The sequence below is a fragment of the Martes martes genome (genome assembly GCF_963455335.1).
Source record: "Martes martes genome assembly, chromosome: 1".
NCBI classification, from domain to species: Eukaryota; Metazoa; Chordata; class Mammalia; order Carnivora; family Mustelidae; genus Martes; species Martes martes.
This window is the reverse complement of record NC_137888.1, coordinates 154472830-154497562: the sequence shown is the minus strand read 5'-3', so window position 1 is coordinate 154497562 and position 24733 is coordinate 154472830. Positions and strand designations below refer to the sequence as shown.

The window sequence follows — 24733 nt, the reverse complement described above, 5'->3', positions numbered from 1 at the left end:
CCTATGAGGCCTACAACTGTCAACCAGCATTTCTTCCCTCTTCTTTCAGAGGCCAGATAGCTCTGCCCTGATCTAGCCTCTGGCTTCAAATCCTCCCATATGCCATGGAGTGGAGTTACCCCACAGGATCAGAGCTCCTGGCAGCTACTGACAGCCTTAGGTCCCAGGACCCCGCCGACTTGAGGTCCTAGCTTTGCTCACCACTTCACCTTCATTTCCCAGTTCGGGTCCTCTGAGATATTTAATCCCAGAATTTTTCTGCAATATTTTTTTTATTGGTGTATAATTTCCATGCCATAAAATATGCATATTGTTAAGTGTATAGCTCAATAAATTTTGATAAATGAATCTCCCCAGGTGACCCACACTCAATAAGATACAGGAAATCTTCATCACCAGTACTGCTCTGCACTCTTCCATAGCTTATTCTCCACCACACGCCAAAGACAACCGTTGTAATTTTTGTCTCCATAGATTAGTTTGGCCTGTTCTAAAGCTTCATGTAAATAGAATCCTACAATAGGTGCCTTTCTGTGTCTGGCTTCTTTTGCTCGACATAATGTTTCTGAGGTATACCAGTGTTTTAAATGACTTACTCCTTGATTTATATTACTGAGTAATAAACCATTGCGTGAATATACTACGCCTGTTTATCCATTCTCTGGCTAACGGACAGTTGGATCATTTTCAGTGTTTGGCTATTATGAATAAAGCTATTATACACATTCTTCTATTAAATATTTTATTGATATATATTCACATACCATAAAATTTACCCATTAATGATGCACAATTCAATGATGTTTATTATATTCACAGAGTTATGCAGCCATCACTATAATCTACATTATGAAGTTTTTCATCACCCCAAAAAGAAAACTATGTTTTCTTCTGAGAACTTTACAGTTTTAGCTCTTACATTTAGATCTGGGGTCTATTTTAATTTTTTGTGTATGGAGTGGGTAGCAGTTCGACTTCATTCTTTTACTTGTGGATATCCAGTTGTTCTAACATCAGTTTTGAAAGAAACCAGTCTTTCCCCCCATTGAATTATCTTGACACTCATGTCGAACAAGCAATGAACCATAAACATGCTGGTTATTTCTTGACTCTCAACTCTAATCCCTTGATCTATATGTCTATCCTTATGCTGTACCACATTGTCTTAATCACAGTAGATTGGTAATAAATTTTGAAATCAGGAACTTTATTTCCTTTCAAAGTTATTTTAGCTCTTCTGGATCCCCTTCATTGCTATATAGAATCAGCTTGTTAATTTCTACCCCCCCCCAAAAAAAATTTTAAAAGCCATCTGGGTTGTGATAAGGATTTTATTGAACCTAGAAATCTTTTTTTTTTAACTCAATTTTTTTAATTTAAAAGAATTTGTTTCAGTGGTAGAGCTCTGTGACTCATCAGTCTTGCACAATTCACAGCACTCACCATAGCACATACCCTCCCCAATGTCCATCACCCAGCCACTCCATCCCTCCCACTGCCCTCAGTATTGACATTTTAAAAAGATTTTTAAAATACCAAATCTTCTTTTTTAAAAAAAAGATTAAAAAAAAAGATTTTATTTATCTACTTAGAGAGAGAGAGAAAGAGAGCATGAGAGGGAAGAAGGTCAGAGGGAGAAGCAGACTCCCCATGGAGCTGGGAGTCCGATGTGGGACTCGATCCCGGGACTCCAGGATCACGACCTGAGCTGAAGGCAGTCACTTAACCAACTGAGCCACCCAGGTGCCCCAATACCAAATCTTCTAAGCACAGAATGTCCTTTTATCAATTTAGGGCTCCTCTAGCTTTCAATCTTGCACTTTTTTTGGTTAAATTTATCTGTGTTCTTGTACACGGAATTTTTTTCTGATTTCATGTTTGATTATTCATTGTCAGTGTATAGAAATGGAATTGATTTTTGTATATGGATATTGCATCCTATAATTTGCTCAATTTATCTGTTCTAATACTTTTTTATAAATGCCTTAGATTCTGTCATCTTGTAGATACAGTTTTACTTCTTCCTTTCCCATCTGGATGCATTTTATTTCTTTTTCTTGCTTTTTTTTTTTTGACCAAGAACTTCCCGTACAATATGGATGGAAGGGGCAAGAGCAGACACACTTGTCTTGTTCCTGACCTTATGAAGGGGAAGGCATTCAGTCCTTCACCATTAAGTATGATGTTATGAACATTCTTGGATAAGCCTTTTTTATAGGCTGAGGTCTTCATTTCACTTGAGTATATACTTGGGTCTAGAATCCCTGGATCACAGGGGAGGTATACGTTCAACTTTACAAAGAACTGTCAACCTGTGCAGAACCATCTTTTAAATTTATTACATGTTTCAGAAGACAAGAAGAACCCCCCAAACTGGGAACTTTTGCTGCACCTTCATTAGAAGTCTTCCCAGTGAATAACTCAGCAATCCTGTGACCCACAAGAAGTTTTCAAGGCACAGTTCATACATGTCCCCTTGTAAGCTCCTACTTTGTCCACAGCACAAACCCCCTCTAACTCCTCCTCAGTTATTCCCCCAAGAGGAGCCCAGCTGGACCACAAAATGCATCCTGAACCAGTGTCCACTTTGTCTACATGTGATGTTTTCATGGTGATGTCATCAAAATTATGAGGAATCCCTCTAACCAAGGCAACCATGGAGAGGAGGCTGTATAGTGCATGATGATGGAGATATTTTCCTGCCTAGCTGGGCTCCAATTATAGTCTCATTTCTCTACAGTGTGATCCAAAAAAAGCAAACATTCTGCAAGCTCCTAATGCTATCTTGTACACATCTCACACCATGAACTCTGCTACCTATCTGACTGACGTCAGTGTCTTCTTCAACGGGACTGACGTAAGCGTCTTCTTCAACGCACTGACATCCTCTGTAGGCAGGCATCAGATCAGGATAAGCACCTACCTGCTCCCCTCACCTGTGAACCCTCCTTTTTAGACTATCTTTCTGTGGTTCATTAGTCAGCTTTCCATAATCACAAAGATCTCCTTTTTTTTCTTTTCTAAAATGGAAATATTTCTATTGTTTTGGGACAGTATGAAAGTAATCCATGTTTGTTTAAAGAAATAAAGAACCCCAGAGGCACCTGGGTGACTCAGTCATTAAGTGTCTGCCTTCGGTTCAGGTCATGATCCCAGGGTCTTGGAATCAAGCCCCAGGTCGGGTTCCCTGCTCCACAGGAAACCTGCTTCTCCCTCTTCCCCTCCCCCTGCTTGTGTTCCCTCTCTCACTGTGTCTCTCCCTGTCAAATCGATAGATAAAATCTTAGAAAGAAAGGAAGGAAGGAAGGAACCTGGAAAGTATAAAGCGTAATTCTTCCTTCTATGAAATGGCTAACATAAGTAATAGTTTGGCAAATCCAGAAAAATTTTTTAATGACCAACATTTTTGGAGGTTAACTTTGAGGTTTCTTCTTCCAGGTTTTTAAAATGCTGTTAAGAGTTCTCATAGAGAGTCTAATGCCACCATCTCTTTGATCCCCCAACGCCCCCACCTCCATAGCCAAGGAGTTGTCCATGGCCACGTCCCACACAGAAGACGATGTCTACTGCCTTGTTAGGAAGTGCTCAAAATGCCCACAAGGACCCAGCCTAACTGGCGTGAGAGAAAGTGGAGTAAAATATGCCCCCTGTAGTGGAAGTGTGACTAGAAGAGAGAGAGAGAGCATGTCCTGAGTGGGCCTTAGACCTTGAAATTATCGCAAGGAAGTTTTCAGACAGCTGCAGATACTATGCAAAACAGACTAAACTCTACCATGTGAGGCATCATTCCAAATCTTGTAAGAAGTATCAAGATGAATATGGTGCTTCCTCTATCATTCCAAAATTTCAGATCTCTCAAGATTCAGTAAGGAACAGTAATAGGAGTGAAAGATCTACATCTGATAACACAAAAACTTATCAAGAGAATATAAGCTCTTCTTTTTTTTTTTTTTTAAAGTAAGCTCCATGCCCAACATGGGCCTTGAACTCATGACTCCTAAGATCAAAAGCTGTATGCTCAAATGACTGAGTCAGCCAGGCACCCCTAATGAGTTTTTTTGTTTGTTTGTTTTGTTTTTTTTAAGCAGGCTCCATATGAAACCCAATGCAGAGCTGGAACTCACAACCCTGAGATCAACACCTGAGCCAAGACGAAGAGTTGGACTCTTTTTTTTTTTTAAGATTTTATTTATTATTTGACAGAGAGAGACACAGTGAGAGAGGGAACACAAGCAGGGGGAGTGGGAGGAGAAGCAGGCTGACTGCTGAGCAGTGAGCCCGATGCGGGGCTCGATCCCAGGACTCTGGGATCATGACCTCAGCAGAAGGCAGATGCTTAACAACTGAGCCACCCAGGCACCCCAAGAGTTGGACTCTTAACTGACTGAGCCACCCAGGAGCCCCAAGAATACAAGTTCTTCTGGGCATCCCACCCTTAAGGACCCCTTGGGTCAGGAATCATGCTTTACAGACAACATTTCCTGGGTCTCTGTAACTGTAATCACCTATTCCAGATCCTTCCTGTGATGTGTCCTATTTGTAGGTCTCTTCCTTGGGGAGATCCTAGCTGGATTACTGAAAATTTCATTAGTTGGGGCGCCTGGGTGGCTCAGTCGGTAAGCATCCAACTCTTGATTTCAGCTCAGATCATGAGCTCAGGGTCCTGGGATGAAAACCCACCTCTGGCTCTGTGCCCCGTGAGGAATCTGCTTGTCCCTCTCCCTCTGCTCCGCTCCCTGCCCACATTCTCTCTGTCTCTCAAATAAATAAATGAATAAAATCTTTTTAAAAATTTTGTTAAAAATTTTGTTAGTCATCTATCAAAGATGTCAGTTTGATTATGGAGAATTTGTGAATCCTCAGCTAGATAAGGAAAACCAATATCAAACTTTTCAAGTAAACATCTGAAGGCTATAGACATCTCAGCGTCTTTGTACCTGCTAGTACTGTCTTTAAGGGGAAAACCATATGAAGTCACCTTTCAATAACACAATGCGTCTATTAATATAAGAAATTCAGTCTAAAAACTAAACTAAAATAAAATAAAATAAGATGCTGTTAATACATCATGGACATTTCTGCATGACAGTAGGTATCTAGCTGGAAAGCTTTTGTTTTAATAGCATCACATTCTGTAACATGGAATTAATTAACACAGTAATTAATTCATTTTTTATTATTAAGTATTTCAACCATATAGAAAAGTACTGAGAATAATGACATAAACATGCACTGGCCACTTAGTTATTAGAGAAAAAGTTCAGTTGCTTATAAATATTTTCCCCATTTTGTTGTTTGTCTTCTGATTTCTCTTTTACTGATGTTTGTGTTTGCATATTTTTATATTCACATAGTTGAATTTATTAATATTTTCTTTAGGGCTTCTGAATTGGAGAAAGGCTTTGACCATGCTGAAATTAGGAGGAAATTCTCCTCTTTTTCCTATTAGAAGTTTTATTGTTCCAACTTTACATTTAAATATCTTTTTGAGGTTAACCATGTATGGCAAGGTATAAGAATCAAGCTTAATTTTTTCCTCAGATGACAGTCCGTTTGGCTCACTCCTTAAATAAGAAATTTATTGTATTCCCTGCTTGACTTAAAATGCCACCTTTAATATATGCTAAATTCCCATGTATGTTTTGATCTAATACTAGATTTCCCACTCTGTTCCACTCAATTTTCTGGTCCATTGCCATAGTATTTTAATTAGCTAATTAATTTAAAATACATAGTAATTTATAATATAGTCATCCTTATTGCTCTTCTTTTCAGAATGTCCATTTTTTGTTCATTTTCACAGGAACTTTTTTTTTTAAGATTTTATTTATTTATTTGACACAGAGAGATCACAAGTAGGCAGAGAGGCAGGCAGAGACGGGGGAGGGGGGAAGCAGGCTCCCTGCTGAGCAGAGAGCCCGATGCGGGGCTCGATCCCAGGACCCTGAGATCATGACCTGAGCTGAAGGCAGAGGCTTAACCCACTGAGCCACCCAGGTGCCCCCATTGGTGTATCTTGAAGAATAACATTGGATTTAGTCATTTAACTTGGGAAGATCTGGTGTTTTTATAATGTTGAGTCTTCTTGGAAAAAATTATCTAGGCCTTTTCATCTAGATCATTTCGGTGTTCAGCAATAATGTTTTCAAGTGGGGGTTTTTATATCTATTTCCTATGTATTTCAGATATAATATGTATCTTAATTAGGATTTTTTTTCTATTCTCTTTCAAAATGCAGGTCTGTTTTTCCATCACATCTTCTAACCAGTGGTTATTTGTAAATATAAATATAAGTCAGTTTTACGTATTAGCACTTTCCCGTTAACTCACTTAATTGTTATAATAGATTTTTGTCGGTGAGTCTCTCGAGTTTTCCAGTTATTCAATACTATCATTACAACTAGAGATACTTTTTTTCTTTTTCAATTTAAAAAATAAATTTTAGGGGCGCCTGGGTGGCTCAGTGGGTTAAGCCTCTGCCTTCGGCTCAGGTCATGATCTCAGCGTCCTGGGATCGAGCCCCACATCGGGCTCTCTGCTCAGCAGGGAGCCTGCTTCCCCCCTCTTTCTCTGCCTGCCTCTCTGCCTACTTTTACTTTCTCTGTCAAATAAATAAATAAAATCTTAAAAAAATAAAATAAATTTTACCTCTTAAAACAGTTTTAAGTTTATAAAAAAAATCATGAAGAAAGTACAGAGAGTTTGTGGGGCACCTGGCTGGTTCTGTCGGTAGAACATGTGACTCTCCATCTGGGGTCATGAGTTCGAGCTCCACACTGGGTGTGGAGCCTATTTAAAAAGAATTTTTAAAAATGGGGTTTGTGAGCTTTTTAATTCATTCTTCTTGCTGTTATTTTACAGGTCCTAGAGAAGGTGAAAATGCAGACTTCTGCAACTATGCTCATAGCAAAAGTCTTAATGAAGTAATTTTTCACCCAAAGAACACCCACTGATTTCTGGAACTAGGAGGCAATTCAATCAATCTTTGAACTCTGTCACACGAAGTTTTATTAGAAACATAGTGGGGATTTTGGAGAGAGGACCGCTGAACTTTGTGTAGTGAAATAGAAACTTGAATTGCCAGTGTAGAGGACTTAATTAAGAGATAAGGAAATTCATTCACTCACTAGAAAATAATTGAACAACTGCTTTGTGCTAGGCATTTTGCTAGGCAGTTAGGTGCTGGCTACTGTTGGAGTTAGTCAAATTCGTGATTAGAAAATTATTTCCCCTGAATCTCTGTCTCTTGGGGTAAATCCAACCTTATCTACTTTACAATGAACCTGAACTGAGTTTCAGTATATGAAAGCCCTTGGTGGATTTCTGCTTTTCTGAAAGGGGAATATGGAGCCATTATAAGCTTTTAAGGAGTAAAGTACTGTGACCGCAAAAATGGGTAGAGCTTGTATCTGGTTCATGTGAGCCCAGCAAGTCACTGACCGGTACAGAATATAGGACGTCAGGTGACTAGAGCACAACCTAAGGTAGAGGTGGTCCATGGCCATAACAGGAGTGGAGAGGGAGATGCCTCTGGTGGTGAGGCAAGCCAGTTACGGGAGCCAAGGTGCAGCTGACAAACAGAAGCATAGGCAACCAGAGTCGGATGGGGCTGATGGACAGGGGCAATGAATGAAGGACATCCCCAGCGCAGAGGCAATGCTTTCCCCACACCCGAAGGTCAATTTCCCTTTGTATTAGGGGCTCACTCACCCCATGTTATCCCCAAATCCTGGTTTTAGACAGGGGTTCCTGAAAACAGCCTCTGAGACTCTTGAGATTAGCGTACAGCGGATTTAATGGTGAGTCATCTTGGGAATAGCCCCTATGAGGGTGTGAAGGAAGCAAGACTGGACAACAGGAAAAGTTAGACTGGCGTGTCGCTGCAGCAGACACCCCAACTAATCGTACGGGGAGCTCGAACTGGAATGGCCTGTCAGAGTTGTTCCAAATTAAGGCAAGAGGGCAAGCGTATATTTTGCTGCTGTCCCTCACCTCCCCAACATGTTCTCTTTTAACTGTCCAAACCACTCCCCACCCCCTGAACACACAGTCTGCTCTTAACACCACCAGCCTTTCCATCAGCCTCCAATGTCCTTCCTCTCTTCCGTTCATCAAAATCATGGTCCTTTTAAAAGCTAATTGTATGATGGAATTGGAAGTTGAATCCATTTCTCCTTCCTCGAACGTCCCAAAGCATTGTGTTTGTTACTCTATTGTCGTATCTCTCCTGCTTGCCTTAGAGTTGATCTTGTGTTTGTGTTTTCCCCGTATCAGAGTATAAATTCCACAAGCTTTCTTCTTTATCCTGTTAGTCTCTCCATAACCCAGCATCCTGCTTAGCACAAAACAGACATTCAACCAATTGGAACTACTTGCATCCAATGCTCCAAGCTGTGAAGAGAGTTTCTCAAGGAAAATCTCCCCAACAGTCTGAAGACTGTTTGCCAATTGTCATGTATTTATTCAGTAGAATTTGAGTGCCTGCTATGGGACAGATATTGAAAGGGCTATTGCCTAGCATTCTTGTTAAGGTAAACGTCACAGGCTTTCAAACTAATCATTTAAAAATGTGCAATTCAGCAGCATCTAGAACATTCCCAGTGTTGTGCAACCACCACGACTGCTGTTCTTAAATGGCCCTGAGTCTGTGTTCCCCAGAAGCTGGGCACATTGTCACAAGGAAGAGATGGGTCCAGTGTCTGAGAGCGGAGAGTTAAACTCACCTTTGTGTACTACCTTTGTTTAGAAATCACGCTGGCTTTTTGTTCATGTTTCTGGTGCTGAATGAGAAGAAACATTCTTGTCTGTGTCCTGAGAGTATCACGCTGGAGTGTCACTGGAAGTTCCAGATTCCCCATCTGGAGGGAATCTGCCCCAGCTCTGAGACAAGGGAAGGCCTGAGGAACTTGAAGTGACGGGTGATTCCCCCCCAGGAGGAGGGATGGCAGTGGGCAGACGGCACCCCACCCTGTTTACCACTGTGTGTGTGGAGGGACAAAGTGACAGTGAAACCCCCTGGGCCGGTCTGTCTTTCAGGCCCTAAAGTTTCCCTCTCACTGTGATTAAATAAATACCCTTACAAGCTCTACCAAGGAACAATCATCTTTCCTTCCATCACCCTGGAATATATTCTGCTCCATAGACGAGGGGAAACTGAGGCTAGAAGTGATGTGTTCAGGCTCACTTGGGAGTGCGGGCTGGGCTGGTGTGCCAGGCAGAGGGAGGTTTTCTAGGGAAACCGCCCAAGACCCCGGCCCAGCCCTTCCTGCCATGTACTGCCTCCTGGTCACTGCTGCACAGGGCACCGCCTCCCCACCCCACGTGGCTGCCTGGGACAGGGAACCCTCTGGTTCCTCCCACTGGCCAGCCCAGTGCTCCAGGTCCACATCAGCTCACATCTGCAGCCCCGTCAGGAAACCCAGCACAGGGGGCCTGGGCAGCTCAGTCTGTTAAGCATCTGCCTTGGGCTCTGGTGGTGATCCTGGGTCCTGAGATCAAGCTCCATGACCAGCTCCCTTCTCAGCAGGGAGTCTGCTTCTCCCTCTCGTCTCTGCTCATGCTCTCTCTCCCTCTCTCTCTCAAATAAAATTAAAACAAAACAAAGGAAACCGAATACAAACAGGTCAGGAAAAAAACTCTCTGGGACTATATACAAGTCTGTTTATTTTTATCCATAAAGGCAACATCCACTTACCCTTTTAAAATCACTTCTCTGAAAACCAACTTTTTGGAAATGCATCCTTTATAAGCATAGAGCATGTGATAATGTGTAAACTTACAGAAGCATTTGAAACAGAGAACTCAGTTAATAGTTTGCAAGACAAAAAAAAAAAATAGTTTGCAAGACAGTTTTTTTGGGGGGGAGGGATTATAAGTCTCTCTCGACTTAATTAAAGTCTACTCTATTCTGATTAAGGCTGTAAGAACAAAGATTTATTTTAATGGTGTCAAACAATTAATTACATGATTAAAATGACTTGTAAGAAATGACTGGCTGAAATTTTGAGTCATCCCACAGTTAAAAAGGCGGCCAATGTTTTAAAAGAGAGGATGACATTTTCACAACTTCGTAATTTTTTGATGGTCCTGTTTATGCCACATCAGTAGTAACTGTTAGTTGATTATTCTTGCCTTGCCTGATAGGAGGCACTTCTAATTTATTGAGGAAGCATTGTCATACTTTTTTTAGCCCTGGTTATTTTTAGTTTTGAAGGCTCTGTTTGTACACAAGTAAGAGACCCTACATAAATACATCTGCACATGTATATTATTTGTGAAATTTGAATATTCGTCTGTTGTAATTGAAACAAAACATGCTCACAACCATATGAAAGTGTGTTTGAATTTCCACAAACGTGTTTGGATTTTTTTAATGCCTTGTATTTCATGTTTGGAAATCAGACCATGCTAATGCCTTCACATCCTTACACTTGTCATCAGCGTCAAAAGTGTGGCTTCCATTAACAAGTCATCCTTCAAAATAAAAGACTCAAGGTCCAGGTTCATTACTTCGCTCTTTGTTCCTGTGTGCACCTGGCTTCCGGGAATATACCATGCTTCGGATATATTATTAGAAAAACTATAGGACAGCATGTCAAAGTCGTCTATATTGTTCCACAAAAGCCAGAAGTTCATGAAAGGAGCAAGCAACAAGAAGCAGCGATTGATTCCACAGTTCCTCCTGGAGAACACCATCCATTCAGATAGAAGGGAATGAGCGGCCCTTCCCTTACAGTATTATGTATAGCCTCACTGAAAAGCTGCTTAGAATTCTCCTTCAGTTTACTCATCCCCGCAGGCAAGCCTGGGAGAGGAGGGCTGCGCCCCACTGAGCTCTTGCTGCGCTGAACTCGCATGTGGCAAGAGGAAAAGCTGACTGTGGGGTGAGGAGCCCACGCTCTGCCGTGGATGTAAGTCTTCTTCCTGCCCCTTGCTCAGGAACTCTTACTATAGTACAGTTTCAAGCTCTTAACTCTGGGAAGCTCAACTCCATCTTTTGCCTCTTTGTTTTTCACAGGGCATCATGGAGATCGTGATCCCCGGTGGACTGCGTGTAGGAGGAGCTGGGAGTGTCGGGGGCGTAGAGCTGGAGGATCCTACAGTATTGGCAGAGCATGAATGGCCCCCTGCAGGTTTTGAAGAGCTGTACGATGTACTTGCGGAATTTCTCCCCGAGGAAAAAGTAGATGACTGGATTAAGGCAGCAGTGAACGAAAGCCAGGGTCTCCGTGGCCTGAAGGGCGTAGTCCAGGTGCCTTTCAAAGGTGCAGTCTTGAAGGACCCCCAGCTCCACCAGTGTCTCCAGGAAGAGCACCACATTGTAAGGTGTCCAAAACCCCAGGAAGAGGGCCACCACAGCAAAGACCATCCTCACCGCCTTGCTCTTCTTCTCGTTTTTGCAGTGCTGCAGTGTCCTGATGATCATGGAGTAGCAGAACAACATGGTACCCAAGGGAACCACCAATCCAAGAATGTTGATCTCCAGGGAGCTCAGCACCTTCCACCTTGTGGAGTTGAGAGAGTAGTTGGTTTTGCAGTAGGTGTGGTTGCGCTCGGTATAACACGTGCTGAATAAAAGGCCTGGAAGGGAGGCCAGTACAGCCACAGACCACGTGGCCAAGCTGGTGATGACCCCATAAGTCAAGGTCCTCGCTCTCAGGGAGAACACCGCATGCACAATCGCCAGGTATCTGTCAATGCTCATGAGCATGATGAAGAAGATGCCACTGTAAAAACCCACCAAGTACATCCAGGAAATGATCTTGCAGAGACCGAGTCCAAAAACCCACTGGTCTGCAGCATAGTAGCCCCAGAAAGGGAGGGAGAGCACGAAGAGCAGGTCCGAGATGGCAAGGTTGAGCAGGTACACGTCAGTCATGGACTTAAGCCTCTTGTACTTGAACAGGACTAGCACCACCACAGAATTTCCAAGGAGACCAAACAGAAAGACCAAGTAGTAGAGAGGGGGCAGGAAGAGCTCCCCAAACGCTTTGATGCCTTCTTTGGTGCAAGGCTTGGGGATGTTTTCGTAGAGATAGTAATTGCTATAGACGCTTTCATCCAGGGTGGTGTCTGCTATATCCGTGGGGTTCATTTTCAAATCTGCCAGCTCCTCAACTCGGGTCTGAGCCCCACCAGAAGCTAAGAAGGGGAAGAGCAAACAAGATTTCTGTAAGAACAAAACCAAATCGGAATGGTGCTGAATACAGAGCATAGCTGCTTAATATTTTGCCCCAGACCATCACACAGCCTTCCCAACCTTCCCAAGTGGAACAGTGCCATCCCACAGGGCAGTGCGGCCAAACGGGAGAACCCTGCCCTTGGGAGTTAGCAGATTCCACGGTCCAGCTCTGCCCCTTTCCTACCCCTCTGAGGGGAGCTTCCGTTCTCTCATTTGTAAGTGGGGACAGTAAAACCGCCTTCTCAAGGAGGCATTTTCAAGGACACATTTCTAAACAGTAGTCTGGGGTTACTGAATCATTTGTAGGTCAGTTGAGATTCCCAATAGTCCTACACCCAGAGCCACCTTTGTGACATAAAAACAACAAATAAACAAAAAGATGAAAAATCTATGCATGTTCCCCCTTCAGATTATAATTCCCAAAATTCAGTAACTGCTTAGATAATCATTAGGCTACAAGATTGGTCACCTGACTTTATATTAAAATTCTAATTCCTCCTGCAAGCTTGACAGAGATTTTAAAGCACATTCCCTGGTATTATTCATTTAATCCTACCCCTGCCACCCTCCCAATAAAAGTCAGGCACTCTAAGCCAAGCGACCTTACCGAACCATGACGTAGATGACTCATAAAAGGTTCAGAGAAGTTAAATGAGGCCACACAGCTATATGCAAACCTTTTTCTTGGGGCCCAAGTCCCAGTGACGTGCTGGTAAACCAGTTCTGGGGAGGTAGGGGACTCTGATTTATGGTGTTTGCTAGTTTCTATAGTACAAATACTTCCACCACGACAAAATTCCAGCTACCAACCACCTCACAGAATTCCTGAATCTTGGGGCGCCTGGGTGGATCAGTTGGTTAAGCGGCTGCCTTCGGCTCAGGTCATGATCCCAGCGTCCTGGGATCGAGTCCCACATCGGGCTCCTTGTTCGGCGGGGAGCCTGCTTCTCCCTCTGCCTCTGCCTGCCACTCTGTCTGCCTGTGCTCGCTCTCTCGCTCTCTCTCTCTCTCTCTGACAAATAAATAAATAAAATCTTTAAAAAAAAAAAAAAAAGAATTCCTGACTTTTAGCAGTCTTGAGTTGGTGCAAGTTGTCTCTGGCACACACAGCCAAGTCCCATGTCCATTCTAGAACATCACGTAAATGGCAACACGCCTGGCCTTCCAGGCCTGGTGGCCCGCTGCTTCTGGGCCAGTCTAATGCTAATGCAGCAGATGTGTTTTCAAGGCCCTTCTGAAGACTACAGTATTCAGATAATTTCACAGTACTCAGATGGTAACTTGAGAGAACTTCCTGGTCTTTTCATCAAAACTGCATGCAAAAATCAGTCCTGTCCACTGAATCCCATCCCCGCTGGAATTAGCCTGACAGATGTCGAAAAGGCACATCACAGCCAGAAATGAAATCCCTCTATCTCCCCAACCACCCTCATTTGCTATCTAAATTGGCAGGTGAAGAGATTAAAACCTTCTTAAAGTTACACACCTGTTCACGTGTTGAATCAGAGTAATTCAGGAATGAAGGGCTTTCTGACTCAAGGCTACCTCCTCTTGCTTCCTTCTTAACGGCAGCCTGTGTTCCTTATTACAACAGTGTTCGGTGATTCATGTCTACCCCTTACCTTCCAGCCTCACCACCTCATGCCCCAACACTCAAACTACAAATTACATTTGGTTTCTCAAGAAAGAGATTCGGGTTTCCTCCTGCAAACAGGTCCTGAAGACCAGGGGCATCGCAGGATCCCTGGAAATAATGTTGTACAATGAATGTAGATTCTAGTTAGATAAAGAACAATCCTAATCTTTCTCCACCATTTTTTCAGTGAAAGTTTAAGGAACAGACGAAGCTGAGGAATTAGGAAATTATCGGGAGAACAAAAAAAGTAAACAGCTGGTAAGTGGTGGAAATCAGCCTTATTTTCTTTCTTGACCTGGGAGTCTTGACAGAAGCAAGAAGCAGAAAAATGTGTATATCTGACCAAAATTTTCTGTATATCCTAAGCATGTGGACTGGGGCCAAATGTGCACAGGGAGAGAGACCTGCGTCTATGAACGCCCATCAGACGAGGGCTTGGAGGATGTGAGTAGAAGTAGATGGTGTGTGAGCTCCAAGATAAGATAAGCCGGCTGGGAGCCCCAGAATGCCGGAGACGCCTGAGTGTTGGGACTGGGTAGCTGGCCAGCTTACAGCACTTCCAAAGTCCACACACCTGTCTGGTGTCTGGAGAGCATGTGTGGCCTGTGGCCCGAGGCCCTAGGAATGGCCCCGTCCCCACTTACCTTGCTTTCCTGACAGCAGTTCTGAGGCAGGTCTGTGAGCCAGTGCCAGGCTTGCTCGAGAAGTAGAGTGCTAAGAAAGACAGGTGCCTTTGAAGGGCGCGTGGCTTCCTGTGAGCACCAGCTCTATCCCTCACCCGACTATGCTGAGTTCAAGTGGGGTTTTTTTTGATAGAAGCAGCAGAAAACGAGTGACTAAGATTCACTCATTTCCCAAAACTGAAAGCTAGGAAGGTTTGCTCTCTGCTAGATTAAAGAGGAAAATGAAGTCAGTTTTCTTTTAAAAGAGAAATTTCTTGATTTTTAAACATTGATTTGTTGTTTTTTTAATGTAAAAAATTGCCTTTGGCCGGCTCCCTGCAGTAGAAATGATCTATATATTCTGGATCAGCGGGCTGTTCGTTATTCACTGGTGGCAGGCAACCATGATGGGCTATATCCTCCAACGAGTATGAATCTGAGGAGGTCAGAGGGGGAGGCCAGACACAGGCAGGAGAAAGGGTTACCAGAGGAGAGAAACACGTATGCGAGTGTGTGTGTCCGGGAGGGACTGGGAGGGCTGTAGTCAACCACGTTCGATAACTGGGTGTAACATGGTATCCGACAACCTAGCTTCAATCCCCCTTTGCAACAGGAGGACCCCTGCCCACAGCCCTCTACTTAGAAATCATGGCACTTCCACTGACAGCGGTCATGGCCGAGTCCCTCTGAGTTTGCATGGCAGTCACAGCAGTCCCAAGTCTTCTGCCCATCATCTCCTCAGCTTCTGCCAGCTTCCAGATGTTTTCCCTCTACTGTCTCCAGCTCGGCTTCGAAGAGCCACAAATGTCATTTTTCCTAAGGAGTTTGCATGAAAAGGGACCAGAGCCAGAGCACGTTTGTCACCCTTTGTTCATTATTACCTCTCCCAAAGAGTCCTCTCAGTTTTTTTTCTTATCTCACTTCCCCTTGAAACTTTTTTTTAAAGATTTTATTTGTTTGGGGGCGCCTGGGTGGCTCAGTGGGTTGGAGCCTCTGCTTTCGGCTCGGGTCATGATCCCAGAGTCCTGGGATCGAGCCCCGCATGGGGCTCTCTGCTCTGCGGGGAGCCTGCTTCCTCCTCTCTCTCTCTGCCTGCCTCTCTGCCTACTTGTGATCTCTGTCAAATAAATAAATAAAATCTTAAAAAAAAAAAAGATTTTATTTGTTTGACAGAGAGAGAGACAGCGAGAGAGGGAACACAAACAGGGGTAGAAGGAGAGGGAGAAGCAGGCCCCTCACTGAGCAGGGAACTTGATGCAGGGCTCGATCCCAGGACCCTGGGATCATGACCTGAGCTGAAGTCAGATGCTTAACAACCGAGTCACCAAGGCATCTCGGTGAAATTTTAATACTGTTTATGATGTGGTATGCATATATCCATGCTTTATACATAAAAAGAGAAGGGTTTTTTTTCACCTCCCCAAATCAGTTTTTGACTCCTTGAGGGCAATACTGCCTTTACTACAAATGCATGAGTTAGAGTGGTATGTCCCAAGGGGTTCTTTGGCCCCAGGGCACTTGGGTGATACCTGGAGACATTTTCTTTGGGGACAGGAGGAGCTGCTCCTGGCTTCTAACGGGAAGAGGCCAGGAATGCTGCTAAAATCCTACAAGGCAGAGGACAGCCCTCTACGACAAAGAGTGCTCCTGCCCAGAATGTCAACAGAGCTAAGAGACCTGAGCTAGGGCAGCCATCCCAGCATGTAGCTGGAGAACCAGATTCACAGACACCCTGAGAAAAAGAAATGAAGATCTGTGATCAGATCAGTACGGGGAACTCTGGGCTTGGGTTCAGGTTAAACACCACTCCATACTGCAGCACCCCTGGGGCTTTCCAGTGCCAATATCACTGTGACCTCTGGAAGCAGATATAGAATAAAAAAGCCCCTAACATATTTGACCAGTGAATCTACTCCCATTATAGAGGGTAATTTATAGAATTAACATATTTTTAGGTTCTGCCACCGTCTTTCTCTTCAACAGGGTGGCCAGCTGGTTTGGCGGAGGCAGCCTTGCAGAGATGCAAAGATGCAGATCCTCGTAAAGACCATGATGGGCAAGACCATCGCCCTTGAGGCCAAGCCCCGTGACATCATTGAGAATGTCAAAGCCAAAATCCAAGACAAGGAGGGCATTCTGCCTGACCAGCAGCAAGCAAATGATTTTGGCAAGCAAATGGCTGGAGGATGGCCATACTCTCTCAAATTGAAATATCCAGAAAGTGGCTTCCCTGCCCGTGGGGCTTCACCTGCAGTGTGGTCTCATCGAGCCTCCCCTCTGTACGCTGGCCCAGAAACACAACTGCAACAAGATGGTTGGCCCCAGTGCTCCCTGCACCCCCACTCTGTCACCTGCCATTAAAAGTGTGGCCATACCAACAACCTGTGCCCCAAGAAGAGGGTCAAATAAGGCCCCTTTCCCCACAGGGTGGCCTCCTGCCCTAGCCCAAAGCCCCGGGGCTTCAACAAAGTTTCCTTTTCATTGACTGAAGCAGTAAATAAATAAATAAATAAATCCCCCTATTTTTAAAGATTTTTATTTATTCATTTGACAGAGAGAGAGATCACAAGTAGGCAGAGGCAGGTAGAGAGAGGGGGGAAGCAGGCTGCCTGCTGAGCAGAGAGCCCGATGAGGGCCTTGATCCAAGGACCCTGAGACCATGACCTGAGCCGAAGGCAGAGGCTTAACCCACTGAGCCACCCAGGCACCCTAAATCCCCCTATTTTTTAAAAATGCAGAGCCTGGGGAAGTTTCTGTCATGGAATCCAAGGCCTTGAGGGACAAATGAGAGAGCTGGGGGCACGGCGGGAAGCTGGGAAAGCCCCAGGCAAGCCCATGTGAGCACCGCGCCTAAGCCTCTGTGGACCTGGCCTGGGAGGAGGAGTAATCGGGTGTTAGCGTTCTAGAAGATGTGATAGCCAGAGGTGCCAATGACCGTGTGTTATCACTGGTCATTGTGGGTCCAGAGATGCTCCCTTAGAAGGCAGTTCATGCTCCTTCAACTCAATCTTCCTGCGTGAGAAGCATCCCGGGTCTGAGGGAGGATGAACGTGACTTCCAGCCTCTGCATTGGTTGACAGCACTTGCTCTGAGCCCTGCTCCGTCTGGCTGTGGATCCCAGTGCCACCCAATCATAGCTATGTGAACCTCAGTCTTCTCATCTGCAAAAGGGATGATACCGCCAGAGGACTGTGGAGAGGCCCAGCGAGCTAGTGTTGGTGCCAGAGACAGACAGGCGTTCCACTATAGCGCTGGTGGTGGAAATCAGTAGATAAGATGCACAGTAATAGCTTTCTCTCATGAAGTAGCTGAGCATGGCGTGTGGCCCGGAGCCATGGCTAGGAACCCGGAGATATTTGGATGCAAACTCAGTGGGCCACATTCCATTTCTGAGTTAGTGCTAAGGCGAAGAGCACATTTCAGGTTTCCAAGTTGCAAAAGTTATTGTCCTGGAGAATGTCCGTCTTTCAGTTTGCAAAGTCATAAGGTTAACTTTCCTGGAGAAACACTAAATAGGTTTTCCCCCAGTAGGGGTTTCAAAACTAAGCAATACTCCCACCCACCTCCCCAGAAAGATCAAGTATTCAGTCATGTCTATTTCATAGATGGGGAAATAGGAACCTAGGGAGAGGACAGGTATGCTCAGGGCCACACAGCCAGAGACCCAGTCAGGAACACGTACACTCTAGAGGTTTTCATAGACACCATCTTCCACTGGTCTGAATAAAAAACTCAAACCTGACTAGAGAGGAGCAGACCAGGAAAATACACTCAGGGCAAACCCTCCCCCAAGGCAGGGCGGTGTGTGGCACAGCCCCGGCAGCCAGTGGGAAGGAAAGCCGCAACATAAGACTACAGCGCCCTCTGGTGTACCAAACCTTATATCAACACCAAAAACATCCAAGTATATTCCCCAGGCCATGCATACCACACCAGCCCACAGGAACCAGCCTAAGTGACGCTGGAAACCATGCCCAAGGCCTTCAGGAGGAGCTCTGTGGAACTCAGCTGCAGAGCAGTGGCAGTAAAACATAAAAGATTTGGGGGCGCCTGAGTGGCTTGGTCAAGCATCTGACTTTGGCTCAGGTCATGATCTCGCGGTCCTGGGATCAAGCCCCACGTCAGGGTTCCCTGCTCAGCCGGGAGTGTGTTCTCTCTCTTCCTCTCCCTCTGCCTCCCCACTCCCACTTGTGCTCTCTCTTTGTCAAATAAATAAATAAAATCTTAAAAAAAAAAAAAAAAGCATCAAAGACCCCTTACTTTCATTTAAAATGAGAAAAGGCTGCCAGCCAGGGCCACACAGGGCATTGCACCCAGGGACAGAGCAACAGCGAGCTGGGCCTGTAGGGGGCAGCTTATGTTTGACAAGTAGGGTGAGGTTAGTTAGTTTTCATGGGTTCTCTGCTGATTGACTAATTTGGATAATTTGAGGTCTTGGGGCAGAGGAACTGTCCCTAGCTCCCTGGGGTCTGGTCCCAGGGTGATTAGGGCTGTGGACAGTAGTCCCAGAGCCCAGATGCTGATAAGGAAGCTACTGCTCAGAAAAGGGAACTGATCAGCCTCTAGCCAGGGCCTCGAAACTGGATCAAGACAGCACTTAAACAAATAAGTCATTTTGCAGGGGAGGTCTGAATACACAGACAAAACTTTGATAAGGAAATAGAAAATTGCAAACAATTAAATTATAAATTGATTTTTAAAGAGATAACTAAAACTCCCTGTACAGTTGAAAATTAGAAAACACATTTGCATGGAACCTGGACGTCAAAGAAAATATCACAATGAAAAATAGAAAACACTTGAAACAGAATGATAATAAAGTATCACTTATCCAAAATAGTGGTACACAGCTGCAGGGGGCCTGAGAGGGTAACTGAGCCCTTATGTATTTATATGGGAAGAGAAGAAAGGATGAAAATTAGTGAGAGCTGTTCAACTAGAAAAAGAAACAGTAGAAAAAGGAATTGTAGAATAAACTAAAAAATGGTATGAGGAAATAAACAATAAATATAAGCAGAAATTAAACACAATTTGAAAGTAAAATAGACCCACTGCAGTATCTGAAAACACAAAATTGACAAACCTTTAGGAAGATAAAGAAAAAAAAAGGAAACAATCTTGGAACATACAAGAGATACAAATACAGAGCAGGGAAACAGGAGCCCCTGGGTGGCTCAGTGGGTGGAGGGTCTGACTCTTGATTTCTGCTCAGGTCCTAACCTCAGGATCCTGGGATCAAGCCCTGCATCACGCTCAGTGCTCAGCACAGAGTCTACTTAAGATTCTCTCTCTCTCTCTCTCTCTCTCTCTGCCCCTCCCCCTCTAATAAATAAATAGATAAATAGATAGATAGTTAATAATTTTTAAAAATCCATCCTAAAATTCATATGGCATCTGAGGAAACCTGAAATGGTCAAATAATTTTGAAAAAGAACAAAGTTGGAGGTCCCACATTTCCTGATTTTAAAACTTATTATAAAGGGCATTGGTTCTATATATATATAGATATATATGTATAAAATAAAGCTACAGCAATCAAAACAATGTGATATTGGCATAAAAACACACATATAGACCAATGAACTAGAATAGAGAGCCCAGAAATAAATCCCCACATATACGGTCAAGTAATTTCCAAAAAAGCTGCCAAGTTCATTCAATTAGGAAAGGACGTCTTTTCAACAAATGGTTCTAGGAAAACTGGATATTCTCATGCAGAAGAATAAAGCTGGATCCTTAGTTTCACCATATACAAAAATTAACTCAAAATAGGTCAAAGACCTAAATATAAAAGCTAAAACTATAAAATTCATAGAAGAAAACTTAGTGGAAAGGCTTCATGACAATGGATTTGACAGTGATTTCTTGAAGATGACACCAAAGAGACAGGTAACAAAAATAAAAATAGATAAAAAGACTATACCAAAATTTAAAACTTCTGTGCATCAAAGGACACAATCAAGAGAGTAAAAAGGCAGTCTACAGAATGGGAGAAGCTATTTGCAAATTATATACCTGATAAGAAGTAATATCCAAAACACACAAAGAACTGCTACAACTTGACAATAGAAAAAATAACCTGATTGGGTATTGGTGGTACGGTACAAGGATAGAAAAATAGAAACAGAATAAAGTATTCAGCAATGAACTTCAGTGATTGTTCCAGAGACAGACTATGTTTTTTATTATTTAAAAAATCTCCAATAATGTCCTACTCCCCAGAAACCTTATGTGTGAAATCCCATATGTGAAATCAGCCACCCACCCCTAACATAACAATATATCTAGAGAGACTGCTATTGGTTAAAACCCAGAGGAGAACTGTCTCCTCCAAATGCCCCAAGAGATACTTCATCACCCAAGATTACAATTCTTCAGGACAGAGGCACCTGGGGGGCTCAGTCAGTTGAGTGCCAACTCTTGGTTTGGGCTCAGGTCATGATCGCAGGATTGTGGGATCAAGCCCGTATCAAGCCCCACATTGGGTTCCTCCCTGGGTGTGGAACCTGCTTAAGATTCTCTCTCTCCCTTTCTCCTCCACCCCTCTCAAAATAAATTTTTTTAATTTAGAAATTAAAAAAAATAAACAATTCTTCAGGGCATATTCTCTGTACCATCTCCTACCCAACCCAACCAACACACACACAAACCACCAAATCCTGTTTCTGGAATAACCAATTCCCTCCTTCTACCTTTCAGTCAGTCCTGACTGAGGTTCTTCCTCCTGAACTCAATGTTCTCTTCTTGATTATACATAATTGGAGACACAAAACATATAAACACAGGTTTGTATATTTTTAAAGTATAAACAATGGTAATGTCTCATTTTACATACGAGGGGGACTGTAAGGGAAAGAGAGTAACAGAGACACAGTTACCATGGCATTGGAGAAGCTGACAGGATCAGTTACCATGAAGAAGGGAGTGGGAAAAAAAATTATTCTTGTAGCCCTGAGAATCCTTAGGTGGGACCTGGGGAGGCAGCAGGTGGCTGCCTTACACCCACATGGGCACAGTGGTTCTCTCGTGAGAACATTCCAAGTAACGCTTCATATGAAATTACATTTATTTTAATCATAAAACCTTTTTCATATAATTCTAAAGGTACTGAAAAATGGTAGTTTAATTCAGGACAAAATAACTTTTTTCTTTCTCTGAACATATTTACAGCTTTATATATGTGTGTGTGCACCTGTATGTGTACCTGTATATAAACATACTCATGAATGCAAAGACTACTTATATGACTAATATTTACACCCATACCAGAAACTGAGGTAATAAATAGGTCATGTAATAAAATCTATCCATGGTATAATAATACATCCCAAGGCCCACTTTCCTTTATGAGGCATGCATGCATTGTTAACAATTTTGAGATAATATTTCTTTGAGTCTTTTGGCTTTTTAAAAGGGGGAAATAAGGAGACACATTATGGATAACTGAATGCCGATAAATGAGCCCTTTTGCATATAATTGAGAAGTGGAATCAGTTTGGTCAAGGTTCAGTCTAAGCTGAATTATGAAAATTAAGAAAATGTGAAATCATCCACATTTTATTACACAATATCAAAATATGTATTAGTTTTCTGATGCGGCTGTAACAAATTATCACAAACTAAGTGCTTAACCAACATGAATTTATTACAATTCTGGCAGTCTGACCGAGATCAGAAATAATTTTCAACTGGGGGTTAGTAGGGCCAGTTTCTTCTAGAAGTTCTAGGAAAGAATCTGTTTCCTTGCTTTTGCCAGCTCCTGGAGACCACCTACATTTGCTGATCATCTCATGGTCTCTTTGTCTCCAAAGCCAACAGTGTATCATCTTCTCACCTCTCACTCTTTTCATAATGACCGTTGTGATTACACTGAGCCCACCAGATAATCCAGAATAATCTCCCTATCTCAAATCAAATGTATGGAATACCTTTGGAATGTAAAGGAACACATTCATAGTTTGTGGGATTTAGGATATAAACATCTTTAGGGGCCATTATTCTATTTACCAAATCATATTCAGTAATATCATCACTGATCTCATCAGAAGACTAAGTATTGAGAAACTGTCATTGTACAGTAGCAGATACAAGTTTTCCAAGATTACATTGTTCACCTGAAAGTTTCCACTTAATCATTAGCAATAAATACTGTCAGCTGTTTTACTTGAAATAACAGGCTCACTTCATTCATTTTCAATAAAATGTCTACAGAATACTTACTTGGATAGTTATATATTGTAAGTCATTCAGGTAAGATGGAATTCCATGTGAATAAGGGTAGAGGTAACAGAATCAGTTTTTCTTGCTTCATCGGGAGATGCTGAGGTTCAACTGGCACTGGGATCACTTGGGAGAGGTGAGGAGAGTACAGTTTTGTGTACTACCTCAATTTGTCTAAAGGTCCCAGTGGCTTTACCCCATTCCTTTTGTACCATCAGGACAAATATTACTAGAGTGAAAAAGATAAATTTATAGTGTTATTATGAATGTAGTTTTGATATCAAGAATGCCCTGGACAGGGTCACAGGGATCTGCTGTCTGTCACCCCCAAGAGACTTAAGACCACTCTTGGAAAATTGCTATTTTTGGGAAAATTGCCACTGGATGGCAGCAGGTACAGCAGAATTTCCCTGTTTATGCTGGCCATGATTTAAGAAGGTTATTTCAGGATAAATTTAAAATTTTGTCTTTAAAGCTCAAAGACAGCATTTCTTTCCAGAAAATATACTTTGAAATATATAGTAGTATTCTGGGAAACAAGTGCTATTTATTTATTTATTTTTTTTTTTTTTTAAAGATTTTATTTATTTATTTGTCAGAGAGAGATAGGGAGAGAGAACTAGCGAGCACAGGAAGACAGAGTGGCAGGCAGAGGCAGAGGGAGAAGCAGGCTCCCCGCAGAGCAAGGAGCCTGACATGGGACTCGATCCCAGGATGCTGGGATCATGACCTGAGCCGAAGGCAGCCGCTTAACCAACTGAGCCACCCAGGTGTCCCAACAAGTGCTATTTAATCTTGCAACTCAAACAAGTATACTTTTCCTTGAGACAACCTCACACTGTAGAGTGCAGAAGGGCTGTGAGCCTGCTACTAATTTTGTCATTCTTACTAAGAACACTAAATAGCTTTGATAATGTTAATTTGGTCATTTTATTAAATAAAACCAAACTTAAATATTCTGCCAACTGGAATTACCATAAAATTGCGGAGTCTGCCTACAGAAAGGATCATGTCTGAAGTTTAATGAAGCTCATTTTTTTCTTCTAAAAGTTAGATGATTGGGGCACCTGGCTGGGTCGGTGGGAGGAACACGCAACTCTTATTAATCTCAAGGTCTTGAATTCCAGCCCCACATTGGGTGTAGAGATTACTTAAATATTTTTTAAAACAATTTTTTAAAGGTTAAAGATCAGTCTTTTGTTTTCCCTTTCTCTTTATTAAATCAGAGCACTAAAAAAAAAAAAAAAAAAATCAGAGCACTAAGGAAGAGCTCAACAAAGAAAAAAATTCATATCCACTGGACCTCAGCATCTCTATTCATCTTAAGGTTTTTCAGTTAATGCATTTTCTATCTACTGCACAGAGTTTTCTCTGTTTTGAGTTTTATTTATAAAACGTCAAGTTTTCATGATGAAAATCATGAATGATCCTGGAAGGCATGAGATGCAACAGTGGAGAAAAATATTAATAAACACTTATTTCCAAAGGAATATTAGCCTAATAAAATGAAAATAAATTGCATAATTTGGAAGATAAGTAAATATGAGGTAGAATTAAAATATCATTCAAAGATAAAACGTAAGCCACCTGGAGCACTCTCCTTCGCTCTGCCATCGTGGTGTGTGCAGCTGACTTCCTCAAAACAGCTTCTCATAAGACCTTCGGGATCAAGGAATTCCTGGCCAAAAAACAAAACCAGAATTGTCCCATTCCCCGGGGGATTCAGATGAAAATTGGTAATAAAATCAGGTATAAGTCCAAGAGGAGGCACTGGAGAAGAACAAAGCTGGGTCTGTAAAGGATCACACGTGGGATGACACATGTATTTATGTTGCATGAAAGGTCACACACTCATATCCTGTCACTCTGTAAACATCACTTCCAGGTAGATGTTTACATGTTTTATTGGGGAAATGACTTCTTTGTTACTACACTTCTGCTCTAGTATGTTGGCTCGGTGATAAAAATGTGAGAACTTTCATTTGAAAAATAAAATAAAACAAACAGGAGAATGATCAGAACTAAAGTGTTCCA

At 42.8% G+C, this 24733-nt stretch overlaps 2 protein-coding genes and 1 pseudogene across 3 annotated transcripts; 2 read left to right on the top strand and 1 right to left on the bottom strand.

Moving 5' to 3' along the window:
* The first annotated feature begins 2803 nt into the window (after positions 1-2803).
* LOC308347069 (E3 ubiquitin-protein ligase RNF138-like) lies at positions 2804-7766 on the top strand (annotated as a pseudogene). Its single transcript has 4 exons — positions 2804-2857; positions 3491-3957; positions 4416-4616; positions 7740-7766. The product of its transcript is annotated as an E3 ubiquitin-protein ligase RNF138-like (transcript).
* Positions 7767-9647: 1881 nt separating this feature from the next.
* On the bottom strand, positions 9648-12094 carry CCR4 (C-C motif chemokine receptor 4; the record flags this gene model as incomplete). Its single annotated transcript, XM_080813215.1, has 1 exon — positions 9648-12094. One exon carries the CDS (start codon positions 12092-12094, stop codon positions 11012-11014), a length of 1083 nt encoding a protein of 360 aa, XP_080669341.1. The 3' UTR covers positions 9648-11011.
* Positions 12095-16507: 4413 nt separating this feature from the next.
* Positions 16508-24497, top strand: LOC308346977 (uncharacterized protein; the record flags this gene model as incomplete). Its single annotated transcript, XM_080810139.1, has 2 exons — positions 16508-16646; positions 24328-24497. 2 exons carry the CDS (start codon positions 16508-16510, stop codon positions 24495-24497), a joined length of 309 nt encoding a protein of 102 aa, XP_080666265.1.
* Between the last annotated feature and the right edge of the window lie 236 nt (positions 24498-24733).